The following is a 14,582-nucleotide window of genomic DNA, read 5'->3' as shown; positions in this document are numbered from 1 at the left end:
GCCCCAACTTTGATTTGCCAAAAGAAACATTGAGTAAATCGAGTCCTTCCTGCAGGAAACGGTAACTGCTGAGAAGATCTTTGCGCGAAAGATGATCAAGTTTTGTAATCACCGCTTGCAAGTCACTCTGCATGATTTGGCAGCTACTTTTCGCTTTTGTGGCACTGTCGTCTTTGAATTTTGCCCTGTTCCACAACAAACAGTTGCAGTTAAAATGGCTGATCTCTGTGGCAACAAGCAACCACATTCATGCGCAGAGTCGTTGCCACCAGTGGCCGCGGAAAAAGAAAATAATAATGCCGAACGAGAATATATGAAAATTAGCTTCATCACACATAATGATCTTTCGCAGCCATTGTATACTGCAACGCGTAAAATTTACCCAAAATATAGATAATTCAAAAACTAAAGAGCAGCGTGACAGCTTCTTTAAAATTGCTCTTGTGTGAGACTGGCATGAAATTACTACAGACCTTTTTGAGGTCGATTGAGAAGTCGACGAACTACCACCAAACGATACAACTTCCATAGCCGGTAAACGTCGCTTTATATTTCATTTGCGACCCATATTTTGATCTTAAATTATCTTCAGACGTATATCATTCATGGAATTTTATAAAATATATAGAAAATTATATTTACTCGATCAGTCAACGGTCAAATTAAAGCGAGAAATTTTCCTCACTCCTAGAGCTTTCGCCATATTGTTATCTTCTCGGCCAGCACCATTAGGACTGGTACAAGAGAATCAATTCTCTAAATTGGTCGGGGTTAGTAACCTGCCTACTATAAAGACTGCCGCCTGCGACCAATCTTTTAGACAATATACTAGGAGAATTCTGGCGAAACGGGTGCATCCCCGGCTTACATGAATTATTATAAACAATCATGATTCTGAAAGAATGTTTCATAATTCATAATCTAATTCATAATTCATAATTTTCATAATCATAATTCATAATCATAATTCATAAGCTCATGCGTTTGACTGTTTAGCTAAGCTATGGGAAAATTTAGATTCTCTCACTCGCAGACTAGCCACCATTTTGTGCGGGAGGGCCCAGTCCGCCCAGATCATATGTGATTGAAAAATTCATGTATTTACAAAACTATAAATCTCGTTCTTGATTTTGGGATGTTCCCATATTGTTTTAAATAACCTGTCTCAGACCTGCCTGAATTATTCGAATAATTATGATACTTTTAAACATTACGTCTTAAATGATCGCGGACAAATTAAATACAGTAATATGAAGTTACTGCATGAAAGAAAACATGACTGTGCGTCGATAATGAACGTACAACTACAGAATTTTTCCATCATATGTGGTCAGCATTCAGCATATTCTAGACAGACCGACATGCATATTTGAAGACAAGTTATTTGAGAAAGCTATACCACCCGCCCAATATATATGAGGTACCTTTGTAGATGTATCCTACAAAATTCTGTGTATACAACCTGCTAAGCCGTTTCCATTTCGCCCGTATACATTCAAGCCCAATTTAGATTTGATTTCCACTTGCAGAGAAATGGTTCGCTAGCAAAATACTTACATTTTGCCAAGTCCAAATATTCGTTTCAATTTGATACTTTTTTACTTGATTTCGTAAAGTTAGTGCAATCACATAGGGATACTTGAGGATAATGAGGGATGGGGATACATGAGGATAATGAGGGATAGGGATACATGAAAATAATGAGACGGGGAAAAGCTCGATAGATGATGAACTTTTTTATGACGGATTATCGACGCTGACAAAAATCACAAAAAATGCATAGTGAAAATGACAGATTATATAACGTTTATTAGTGTCATACGTGTGTAGTTCACGCCACACATTAACCGTTTACTGCCCCAAATGAAACGAACAAAGCTCTTCTATACAGACTCAGACTAGATATATTTAAAACCTAAAGTAGGATACACTAAAATGTATACAAATTTACAACTCGAAGTCCATTCCATCGGACAGCACGGATGTAGGAATACGCATGCCGAACTTTCTAATTTTCACATCTACATCTAGTTACAGTTACAACTTTTTATAAACAAAGGTAGCTCCGTCTTCCACATCCTCGGGATCAATTCGTGCGGAAGCTGCAACTTTCTCTAACAAACTCATATTTCAAAAAAATGTCTTATCACCTTTAACATTTTCTTAATGTTTTGAATTCGATTAATCTGCATTGAGGAAAGAATCTTTCAGAGCCTCGTGAGCATAAGGTCTATCATCAATTTTGTGACTAATCAACCACGACACAAACTTTCGAGCATTACGATCACCAAGATTCTTCACGTTCATATGCACAGGATTTCCTTCAAAAATATTTTTCATTCGATCTAGCGAAGAACCAAAGGGGTGTTTACCTTTAGTTAAGATGAAGAAAGCGATCATACCCGCAACTTGGACGTCCGATTTTTTTTTATAACGGCCCCTTTGTTTCCCTCCAAATGCCGAGATTACCTCCGCGGGCATCCATCCCTCAGTACCAGCAGCTTGAGTTACAACTGTTGTCTCGTCTTTCCTTAAAACCCGGCTTATTCCAAAGTCTGCCAATTTCAAGTAACCTTCGACATCTACCAGGATGTTTGATGGTTTGAGATCTCGGTGCAAAATTCCTATACGATGAAGATATTCAAGCCCGGATAGAATTTCCTTAATCAGCCGTGGACCATTCTTTTGTAGATGTTCAATACTTTGACAGTCAACAAGTTCTTTCAAGGTTTCTTCACAAAGATCAGCGATAAGATACATAAAGTTGTCGTCTTTATGACAATGTCGATAACTCGCAACAAACGGGGAATTATTTGTTTCTATGAGACTCTTGATTTCCTTTTCGTTTTCAGCTGTTTTGGAGCCACTTTCTAAAAACACTCTCTTAACAGCAACTTCACTTCCATCCTCCATGAGACCAACATAGACACTGGAACCAAGAGAGCCACAGCCAATTTTAAATTCACTGCTTGAGACAAAAGCCTTTAATGGTATTTCACTCTATGAAAAAATAAATGATAATATATAATAAAATTACGGCATATATCATGCAACCTACAGATATGGGTAACGCAGCACGTAGGTTGTGGACGTAGGGAAAAATTTCACTTATTATATGTCGAACAACACCTTATATGATTTCTTAACATAATTATGTTTCTGAGAAATATTTCTATATTATAATTACCTCGTCTAACTGGTTGCAATTCCTTATTTCTAACGCCTGGATTTTCTCGCGATGTTTTGTGGACTTTTTAAGAATAGTTGCAATTTCATCATGGCCGCGGTAAATACTCCATTCCAGAAGATTCATTTGCCTTCCGTCAACAAGGAATGTTCCAGAATTCCTCACATTGAAGTTTCTTTCCAACAAAAGCATGAGTAAGACAACGGAATCTTTGAGAACAGCCATCTTTAGGATGTCGACGCCAAGTCCATTCCCAGCAGTGATGTCAGCACCTTGTTCAACTAAATACTGAACAGCGTTCAATAAATCATTCTCCACGGCAAAGTGCAGAACTGTTTGCCCAACCGCATCCTTGGATTCCATGTGAGCACCTAATTCGATTAAACATTTGAAAATATCAAGTACATCTAGAGCAATAGCAAAGTGCAGAACTGTCTTCCCACTGGTAGTTTTGGCATTCACATTAGCACCTTGTTCAACCAAATATTTGACCATATCAAGTACACCTTGAGCAACAGCAAAATGCAGAACTGTCTGTCCGGCCACATCCTTACCATTTACATCAGCACCTTGTTTAACTAAATACTTGACAACGTCAAGTACACCATGAGTAACAGCACATTGCAGAACTGTCTGTCCGCCCGCATCCTTTCCGTTTACATCGGCACGTTGGTCAACTAAAAGTTTGACAACGTCAAGTACTCCTTTAGAAGCAGCAAAGTGCAGAACTGAATTCCCGACAAAATCCTTGCTATTCACGTCAGCACCTTGTTCAACTAAACATTTGACAATTTCAAGTGCACCTTGAGTAACAGCAAAATGCAGAACTGTCTGTCCGATCCCATCCTTGCCATTTACATCAGCACCTTGTTCAACTAAATATTTGACAATGTCAAGTACACCATGAGTAACAGCACAACGCAGAACTGTCTGTCCGATCCCATCCTTTTCATTCACATCAGCACCATGTTCAACTAAATATTTGACAATGTCAAATAAGCCTTCAGCTATAGCAACGTGCAGCACTGTCTGTCCGACCCCATTCTTTCCATTTACATCAGCATCTTGTTCAATTAAGTATTTGACAATGTCAAAAACACCCTGATCAACAGCAAAGTGCAAAACTGTCTGTCCGACCCCATTCTTTCCATTTACATCAGCACCTCGTTCAACTAAATATTTGACAATGTCAAGAGCACCTCGATCAACAGCAAATTGTAAAACTGTCTGTCCGACCCCATTCTTTCCATTTACATCAGCACCTTGCTCAAGTAAATATATGATAATTTCAGGTACACTTTGAACAACAGCAAAGTGTAGAACTGTCTTCCCGACAAAATCATTGCCATTTACATCAGCACCTTGTTCAACTAAATATCTGACCATGTCTAGCACACCTTGAGAGGCAGCAAGGTGTAGAACTGTCTTTCCGGCACTATCTTTGCGACTTACGTCAGCACCTTGTTCAACTAAATATTTGACAATATCAAGCTCACCTTTATCCACTGCAAAGTGTAGAACTGTCTGTCCGACAAAATCATTTCCATTTACATCGGCACCTTGTTCGACTAAATGCTTGACAATGTCAAGTACACCTTGAGTAACAGCAAAGTGTAGAACTGTCTTCCCGACAAAATCGTTGCCATTTACGTCAGAACCTTGTTCAACTAAATATTTGACAATATCAAGTACACTTTGATCCACAGCGAAGTGTAGAACTGTTTTCCCGACAAAATCCTTTCCATTTACATGAGCACCTTGTTCAACTAAATATTTGACATTGCCAAGTACACCCTGAGCAACAGCAAAGTAAAGAACTGTCTTTCCAGCCCCATCCTTTTCGTTTACATCTGCCCCTTGTTCAACTAAATATCTGACAATGTTAAGATCACCTTGAGCCACAGCAAAGTGCAAAACTGTCTGTCCACCCCCATCCCTTCCATTTATATCTGCACCTTGTTCAACTAAATATTTGATGATGTCTAATGCACCTAGACCAACAGCAAAGTGCAAAACTGTCTGTCCACTCCCAGCCCTTCCATTTACTTCAGAACCTTGTTTAACTAAATATTTGAAAATGTCAAGTTGACCTTGAGCAACAGCAAAGTGTAGAACTGTCTGTCCGCACCCATCCCTTCCATTTACGTCAGAACCTTGTTTAACTAAATATTTGACAATATCAAGTACACCTTGAGAAACAGCAAAGTGTAGAACTGTCTGTCCGACAAAATCCTTGTCATTTACATCAGCACGTTGTTCAACTAAATATTTGACAACGTCAAGTACATCTTGAGCAACAGCACAACGCAAAACTGTCTGCCCAGTTGCATCCCTGTCATTTACGTCAGCACCTTGTTCAACTAAATGCTTGACAATGTCAAGTACACCGTGAGTGGCAGCAACGTGCAGAACTGTTTGTCCAGCGCCATTCTTTCCATTTACATCAGCACCTTGTGCAACCAAATATTTGACAATATCAAATACACCTTGAGCAACAGCAACGTGCAGAATCGTCTGTCCGGTCCCATCCTTTCCATTTATATCAGCACCTTGTTCAACCAAATACTTGACAATGTCAGGTTCACCTTTAGCAACAGCACAGTGCAGAACTGTCCGCCCAGCCATATCCTTGTCATTTACGTCAGCAAATTTTTCAACGAGGTAAGTAACAATGTCAAGTATGCCTTGACAGGATGCCAGATGCAGAACCGTCTGCCCGGCCGCATCCTTGCTGTATATGTCAGCACCTTTTTCAACTAAGTATTTGACAATGTCAAGTACACCTTGAGAAACTGCAAAGTGCAAAACTGTCTGTTCGGCCCCATCCTTTTCATTTACATCAGCACCTTGTTCAACTAAATATTTGACAATGTCAATATGACCTTTAGCAACAGCAGAGCGCAGAATTGTCTGGCCGTCAAAATCCTTGCCATTTGGATTAGCACCTTGTTCAACCAAATATGTGATAATGCCAAGAACACCTTGAGAAACAGCAAAATGTAGAACTGTCTGTCCGGCCCCATCCTTGGCATTTAAATCAGCACCTTTTTCAAGTAAATATTTGACAATGTCCAGTTCACCTTTAGCAACAGCTAAGTGCAGAACTGTCTTCCCGGCAAAATCCTTGCCATTTACATCAGCACCTTGTTCAGTTAAATGTTTGACAATGTCAAATTCCCCCTGAGTAACAGCAAATTGCAGAACTGTCTGTCCGACCACATCCTTGCCATTTGCATCAGCACCTTGTTCAACTAAATATTCCACAATTTCATGTTCACCTTGAGCAACGGCGAAGTGCAGAACTGTCTGTCCGACCCCATCTTTGCCATTTACATCAGCACCTTTTTCAGCCAAATATTGGACAATGTCAAGTACACCTTGAGCAACCGCAAATTGCAAAACTGTCTGTCCGACCCCATTCTTGCCATTTACATCTGCACCTTGTTCAACCAAACATTTGATAACATCAGGTACACTCTGAGCAACAGCAAAGTGCAGAACTGTCTGTTCAGCTCCATTTTTGCCATTTACATCAGCACCTTGTTCAACCAAATATTTGATAATGTCAAGGTTACTAAAAGGAACAGGTGTGGGCGGAAGTGCGTCTTCGTCACTATCCTTGCGATTCACTTTAGCACCCTGTTCAACCACATATTTTACAACGTCTTGAACATCTTTACCAACAACAACGTTCAGAATTGTTGTCTCACCAGTATTCTTGCCGTTGATCACAGCACCATGTTCGACTAAATTTTTCACAATGCTATGTACACCTTTAGCACAAGCAATGTGCAGAACTGTCATTCCGTCAGTGTTCTTTCCACTTTTCTCAGCCTGAAATTCAGCTAAATGTGCTATAGTGTCACGTGCATCTTTATCAATGGCGAAGTGTAGAGCTGTGTTACCGTTAAAATCTTCACTATTCACATCAGCACCTTGTTCAACTAAATATCTGAGAATGTCAAGTGCACCATGAGCAGCAGCAAAGTGCAAAGCTGTCCTACCATTGTTATCCTGGGCATACACAAGAGCGCCCTTTTCCAGTAAATATTTCACAATGTCTAGCACATCTTGAGCAGCAGCATAATGTAAGGCTGTTTGGTCAGACTCATCGTTACAATTTACATCAGCGCCACAATCTTCAACGAAATACTTGACAACTTCAAATGAACGAGAATGTATCGCACGGTAGAGACAAGCTATGTCGTTCAAAAAATAGAAACAAGAACATTGTTCTACGAAAATATCATCTAGTAAACCAGGCCTTGCTGCAATCCATATAATTGTTTCATCATCCTTGTTCTTGGAGTAGATGTCTGCTCCATGCAGGAATAAAGATTCCGACAATTTTGTATCCTCTGGACAAAACTGAAAAGCACGCCAAAGATTCGTCTTCTTCCAATGATTACTTTCGTTTTTATCGCCTACAAACTCCACTCTTAACACATTCCAAATATGAAATTCCCTATCTTCTTCACTGGTATTGATGATTCCACTTCCTTCTTGGTTTTCATTACTATCTGTGGGGTAAATAAAAAAAATACCTGTAAGTGGTTAGAAAAACTATTGGAGCGCCAAGATTTTTTGTAGAAAAATGCGAAACATATTACGTTAAAAACTTGGCATGGCCTATATCGTGCCACTTCCGCAACCCCTAAAATATCAGGCCCGTTCACACGATCCAACTTTGTCTGATCCAATTCACATCTGACATGTGGAATGTAGTTTGTTATTGATAAAAGCAGTACTGGATTGGTTTTAGTGGATTTGCTGCCCATATACATTGCAAGTCAATGGACTATAAAACATCCATCAGAAGTGAATTTTTTTTTGGATCCGTTAAAATTGGATCGTATGAACAGCCGGACCTTAATGGTTTTGAAATCCTAAGTTATGAAAAAAATGCTTACACTTCTAGAGGTACAGTGAGTCGTACACGCATGCATGATTAGGGAAATCTTTATTAATTCCAGTTTTGACTACCTTCTTTGCCGTTCTTTTACGCGAATATTTTGCTTTTGATTTTGTCTTTGCCCTTATTAAGGTGGCTTCATACAGTTTATTGAAATTGCTTCGGCTGGTACCTCGCCGATGTTTACAGTTAGATGATGCGGATTACTTAGATGTATCCAGGAAGGGTAAATCATTGTTCAAACTTGATGTCATCACTTGAAAAAAGGCACTTTTCTGGCATAGTTTTGCTATTGGGTATGATAATAGGCGCGCTGGTATATGACGCCCCGGGCGGGAAGACATGCCACGAAATATAAAATACAAGAGGCATAAAGTATAAAATACAAGGAGTCTCAATACCCCGGCAGCTGTATAAATTATATTATATTATAGTAATTTGATGTATTTTAATTAATTTAATGTATTATTTAATGACGTATGCGGCCGGAGGAGGTTGATTTGTTAACTACGCTCTATTACTTAATAATTATCATATCTTCTGTATAATCAAAAGATACAGTTTATTGAACTTCAATATATTTATTAATTTCTTATCACAATACTTTGAGATTACTTTTGAAATTACTAAAATTAATCATAATTTAACTTACGGATTTGTAAGCACTTACGAGTGATTTTTATTGACTACGCCGGAGAGAAAGTGGAATTACAGCTCCCAAAGCGTGCAATTAATGCTCAAACCGCACACCTCTTAGCCAATGAAATTCCAGTTTTGTTCAATGTGAAATTCCAATATCTAAGTGTCGGATTAATCAAATGGCTAGAATCTGCCTTAGATTTGTTAAGACTCACGCAGATGTCTCTTTTCTTGACTATTCGTTCGCCATTGCATGAGAACGAATTAATTGGGATGACCCTCGACGCTATACAAAGTGAACTGTTTTAACTGGAGTACGGGACGAATTTTTTTGCCTATCATACCTAATACCTTACCTTTAAGGTTTCCTGCTTTCCGCTTACGCGTTCTTTTAGGGGGCGGAAAATTTTAGATGCTTCCAAATTTTTATTATTTAACCGTGATTTAACACATGGATAAACAAACGAAGTTCTTCCGATTTATTCACCTAGTTTTTTATATGACATATATATATATATATATATAAGGATTTAGACTTTTACTGAAAATCGCCCTAAGGCTGGTTTTCATATGATATAATTCGTTTTAATTCACATGTAACTTGTCGTTATGCAAAATCCGACATACATGAAAACCGCATTACAGCAAATTACGACACGTGACTTCCCGCGACGAATTTTGTCACATGAAAACCAGCCTTTTAAGGCGGTTTTCCACTAGGCGGAATTTTTCGATCGAACGAAATTTTTCGCTCAATTTTCTTTTCAATTGTGAGAAGTCGACCGAAGCGGATTCGCTTGACCGACCACAATTGAAAAGAAAATTGAACGAAAAATTTCGTTCGATCGAAAAATTCCGCCTAGTGGAAAACCGCCTTTAGTTTGGTTTTATGAATATTGCCCTGCAACTCAAGACTGATACTCCAGGTAGTTCAACTACTTCGTTCTTACCTTTCCTAAAAGTAATCTTGAGGCTGTCATCACGACCAATAACAACATCTCCAATTCTGTTATCAGCAGGCACACAGATAAATATATCTTCGACCAACAACAATTTGAAAGGATGTTCAGGTAAATCCTCACCCATAGACTCCCGAGAAGCGAACTCTTGCCATTGTAATATTGGTTGAAACTTGCGATCAGCAAATTCAATTATAGGCCAGGCAAGCACACGCGAAAGCTTAGCGCCGAATTTCAAAACAAATTCAAATAACACAACATTGATTAGCATAACAGACTTGACGTTTTCTGCTCGTTTGGCTCTGTTGAACCAAGACTTTACTCCACCGTTGAAGTACATCGAGAATATTTCTTGAATGGCAGGTAGGCTGTGGAGCTCCTTCAAAAACGAGAGGCACCCTATGATTGCGGTTTCAGGACTTTCAAGACCTTCCAGTAATTCCGAAACGACTCGTAGTTTGGCTGCGAATATTTTATCGTCGATACTGAGTGCTGTACAAAATGAAGCTGTCGCACTCTTGCGGGAATCTCCAAATCGTTCTTTAGCCGCTTTAAACCCTTTATTTGATTCGACTATTAACTCTTTCATAGCACGGGAAAGGTCTAACGCGTCGCTTCTAATCACAGAATCAACACCGCTAGGCAATGATGCTCCTGATGCTTCCGCAATGTCGTCTCGAGTTCCGTAGTTAACAACAGCTGTTTGCCTAGCTGGCTTTGATTCACCAAGAGATATAAGGAAATTTACTCCCTCCTGTAGGAAACTGTAGCTGGCGAGAAGATCTTTGCACGAAAGAGCATCAAGTTTTGTCTTTATATCGTTCATCTCTCCTTTGATAAGTTCGTGAATTTTAGCGTCCGTAACATCGCCGTCCTTTAATGTCGCTGCCGTCGAACCCCGAGCCTTGTTCCACAACAAGCCCACAGTTGAACTCAAAATGCTTGTCAGGATAGACGACATACTAACGAATTTATGTGCTAGAACTGAGCAACACAAAACGATACTTGGCTTAAACCAAATATATAGACAATACGTTTAACTATCCTTTCGTTAAATTTCTGGTATTAGATGAGGTCGATGTAATGATTATCGTCGTCAATTTCGCTGCCGTCGAGTATCGATCCTCGCTCCACAACAAACCCAAACCCACTGGTTGTCAGGATAGACAACGACGTACTAACTTCGAAATCCTGTGTTGAAATGTTCAAACTATGACATCCCTTAAAACACAATACACGCGTTCTGCAGATAACCAGACTAAGTTCACGGAACAACCGTTTTGAAATTCCAAGTAATATCATTCGTGATAATTCACAATATGCTCTTCCGGTTATTACGGGAACCACTGATTATTTTAATGCAAACAAAACAATGGTGACTCCGACTATGCTCTATAAGCCCCTTTACACTACACTCGATTTATTGGCACGACACGGCTGAAATGGGTACCGTGCCCATTTCATCTGTGCCCGACCTTTGTTTTGGTAATCTGAGCACTGGCCCATTTATGGTTTAGTGTAAACGGGGCTATAGTCTTCATCAGGAATATTAATAATAATAATCATAATAATAAGTATAGGTAATCATGCGATGGCGAGTACAATTCGGGGATTTAGTACGAGTGATGTTTGGAAATTTTGCCATACAGAATAGATCTTTTGCACAATAGACCAACTTTTGATTTAGGCAACAAAATGGGAATAGACAAAAATGGTAACAATTTCCGTTTGTCGTAAAAAGTATAAAAATTTGCAAACTTTGCAAGGCTATATTTTTCGTATTTTACAAAATCTCGCAACCAAACTTTCCATCTCTACTAATTTCTGTACGTTCTTTCCAGCTGTGGTGATTTACTTGCATTTCCTTGCATAGATCAAAAAGTAGTCTATAATGCAAGAAGTAAATTTCCGAAAAGCGCTTACTAAACTTGGCAAGTTTGGCTACGAAATATTACCGTAAATTGCGAAAAATATAACCATTCGAATTTGGCAAATTTGTATACTTTTTTACTATGGCCGGAAGCGTGTAACTAAATTAGTTGCACTCTTTATAGTTAAAGTGGAAGTTAAGTCCGTAAGTAAAGAAACGGTTTGTTTACATGTTGCACTTCTATACTTTTTAAAATGCAATGGCTGTGTTAACATCTAATGATAGGGAGCTTTCTGCAGGCAATCTACCTGTTGTTATGAGCAGAACCGGTGCTCAGAACGGACTTTACTTCCACTTTCAACTAAAAATTATAATTGCAAACAAGCGATTGATGAACTTTTTTGTTTGCGTCATTTATATGAACACGCGCGTGCTGTATGAGCCCACCATACTTTTATCCAGCATGCAGTTTCCAAGGCAACGACGCGTGAAAGGAAATTTATAACAAGAAGATAAGTCTTCTTGAAAACTAGAATACGCCATAAAAACCTTACGGAATGAAGGAGATTGAAGATTGTATTTCTAAACAGAATCGCTCGGAAAGTGTCCCGTTGCCTGCTTACAAGTAAGCGTCTTTATTACTTTATGCTTGTCAGCTTGTGAGGAAAACGTTTTGTGGTGGGAAAATTCATATGAACTGTAGTCCGTGAATGACAAAAAACGGGGAAAAACAAGAGACAGACTTCTTAGAAAAATATTGCAAAACTTGTAGAAAACTTAACAGTAGCAATACTGTGATTTAAACACTTTTAGAAACAATATTCCTGCAGTTTATTAACATGCCGAAGACTGTCGGCGAATAAATATTTGCTTGAGGATTTGCCTTGTGGATTTTTAATAATTTGCAAAGTCTGCCAAGACAGTGGGCTTGTCAAAAAGTTGTTTTTCGAAGAGATTGAGTATCATGATGTATTGATGTTATTTTTATTTTGCTGATAGGAGATACATTCACGTTGCCACGCAAACTGACGCCAAACGGACGTATTTCTTTAGTCAAACCATAGCTGCGGGCAGCCCAGAAATGTTTTTGTTCTCGTGGCGCTCGTGCGTGTACGCGAGTCTACTCGGTCTATTATTACGTCATAATAATGGCTACCCTTGGTCAAACTCATTAAATTTGATTTTTAACGTTGTTACTTGAATTTGGACGTGAGCTTGAGCATTATATTAACTAGAATATTACTTTTGTATTACTGAAATATTTCTCCTTCAGCTGAGGTCTCGGAATTTCAGTACGAAATAGATTTTTGTCGCTTTATTCTGATAAAATATAAGGCGCTGTTACACTATGCAATTTTCCCTGAACCTTACAATGCAATTTTAATTTTGAGGGATGATCATTTGTAAAGAGTGCTCGAAATGCTAATAAAACGAAAGCAGAACGTAAGAAATGTTTGCATTTGTCAACTTTAGATGGCTCAGACGTATAATTGCATTGCAAATTGCAAGGAAGTTGCATAGTGTAACACCGCCTGTATGCAGGCACAAAGTTGATCGTTTAGTATTTCTACTTAAAACAAAAAAAATTAAAGATACAGGCTTGAACTCCACTTCTTGGGTTATTACTCCAGTTTTATTGGAGTACTTTGATCTGTGGCCATCACACGCGCCGTTGATTTTGTTGTTTCACGTGTTTACGCATGAATTTCTTCCGATTTAGACCTCAAATACTGAAATACCACGACTACTCGATCGGGCGATCCACGCCCCTGTGGACGGTAAGCGACGCGGCAAAAAATGCTCTGCGCAAATCGAGGTTGATGGAACTCTCGAAACCACGCCCAATGCACCCGGAATATCAGCCTCCGAAGCCCGCGATCCCTGTGATCACGAAAGCAGCCAAAGAGGCCTCGCCCTCGGAGCGCCTAGACGAACTGGCAAAAGCCTCAAAACGAATAATAAATATGGAAAACGAATGGAGAGTGAAGATGTCCGCATTGAATTACAAGCCCAGTGAAAGGATACTGGAGTTATCTCGCCCGCGGCCCTTCGCAAATGGTTACCTCCCTTGCAAGACTCCTGACGAAACGTGGCGCGTATCGCCGAATGCCCGAAAGGCATCGACGTCGGATCGTGTCGACGAGCTGAGCAGGCCTCAAGTACGGACTGTGGGTACCAATCTCCCGCGAACGGACGCGTTTGTCGTCTCCGACGCGGCAAAAAAAGCAAAAGCGAGCGATCGTATTGTCGAACTATCGCAGCCCGTAGTTCGAGGCCATTAGCAAGCTACGGTCATCTCATTCAATCGTGGAATGCTAGTGATAACTATTTCATGTCTTTAAGTAATGTGTAGTAAAATCATAAAAACAGTAGTATATTTATTCTTTTAAACCAAAACTATATCGAAAACCGATGCCGAAAATTTTGGAATCAGCAGCGAAGGAATAAGTAATATAAAAAAATAGTGAAGTAATCATCACTTTGGTTCAAATGCAAAGATACGAAGAGTCATATTTCCACCATTGCCGTTCACGGTAACCAAACTAACTATTCGTTTATAAGCAAAGTTTGACGCGTCTAGCGAAGGACCTTTCTCCAACTAAATATTTTCATTTCTAAGCAAAAGTACTGACGTTATCAGAATTTATAACCACTGAACTCTGTTTAGACTGGAACGATAACTGACGATTATTTGGCCGCCATCTCTTTGAAATAAATTTAAAGCCAAATTCAGGACCAGGGCCAGTCTCTCTCATTATTGTCTTGTCGCAACAAAAAACAACACCAATAAACAACAACAACCGTGAAAACAACAACAATAGGAATGGACTGGCACTGGTCTTCAATTCGGCTTCAAATAAGTTTCAAAGACGGCGGCAAAATTATTGTTCCAGTTCACTGGTATTAATCAATATTCTAAGATTGTACTCCAAATTTACCACAACTGCACAACACATGACCACATTATGGTATTGCACTTCGACGTTCCATTAACTAGTTCACTTGGAGAACTTT

At 39.2% G+C, this 14,582-nt stretch overlaps 2 protein-coding genes across 2 annotated transcripts; one reads left to right on the top strand and one right to left on the bottom strand.

Annotated features, from left to right (window-relative positions):
* Window positions 1–1,863: 1,863 nt before the first annotated feature.
* On the bottom strand, window positions 1,864–9,859 carry LOC114537837 (serine/threonine-protein phosphatase 6 regulatory ankyrin repeat subunit A-like). Its single transcript, XM_028558948.1, has 3 exons — window positions 9,689–9,859; window positions 3,188–7,707; window positions 1,864–3,000 (listed from the first exon to the last, which is right to left on the bottom strand). The coding sequence occupies exons 1-3, from the start codon at window positions 9,822–9,824 to the stop codon at window positions 2,182–2,184; spliced, it is 5,475 nt and encodes a 1,824-aa protein (XP_028414749.1). The 5' UTR covers window positions 9,825–9,859; the 3' UTR covers window positions 1,864–2,181.
* A 3,408-nt stretch (window positions 9,860–13,267) lies between these two features.
* On the top strand, window positions 13,268–13,931 carry LOC114537862 (testicular haploid expressed gene protein-like). The gene has a single exon (XM_028558972.1). The coding sequence runs from the start codon at window positions 13,268–13,270 to the stop codon at window positions 13,847–13,849; it is 582 nt and encodes a 193-aa protein (XP_028414773.1). The 3' UTR covers window positions 13,850–13,931.
* Window positions 13,932–14,582: the final 651 nt, after the last annotated feature.

This window comes from Dendronephthya gigantea, unplaced genomic scaffold (genome assembly GCF_004324835.1).
Source record: "Dendronephthya gigantea isolate DGI-Jeju-01 unplaced genomic scaffold, DenGig_1.0 000166F, whole genome shotgun sequence".
NCBI classification, from domain to species: domain Eukaryota; kingdom Metazoa; phylum Cnidaria; class Anthozoa; order Malacalcyonacea; family Nephtheidae; genus Dendronephthya; species Dendronephthya gigantea.
Note: the sequence above shows the minus strand (reverse complement) of the source record. Positions and strands in the feature narration are given on the sequence as shown.

Bases quoted from the DNA above. Each gene is read 5' to 3' on its own strand.
- LOC114537837 (XM_028558948.1), bottom strand. From the start codon at position 9,824: ATGGGTGAGGATTTACCTGAACATCCTTTCAAATTGTTGTTGGTCGAA. The intron at 7,708-9,688 runs GTAAGAACGAAG...TTTACCCCACAG, and splicing joins CAAGATTACTTTTAGGAAAG to ATAGTAATGAAAACCAAGAA. The intron at 3,001-3,187 runs GTAATTATAATA...ATTTTTTCATAG, and splicing joins ATTGCAACCAGTTAGACGAG to AGTGAAATACCATTAAAGGC.
- LOC114537862 (XM_028558972.1), top strand. From the start codon at position 13,268: ATGAATTTCTTCCGATTTAGACCTCAAATACTGAAATACCACGACTAC.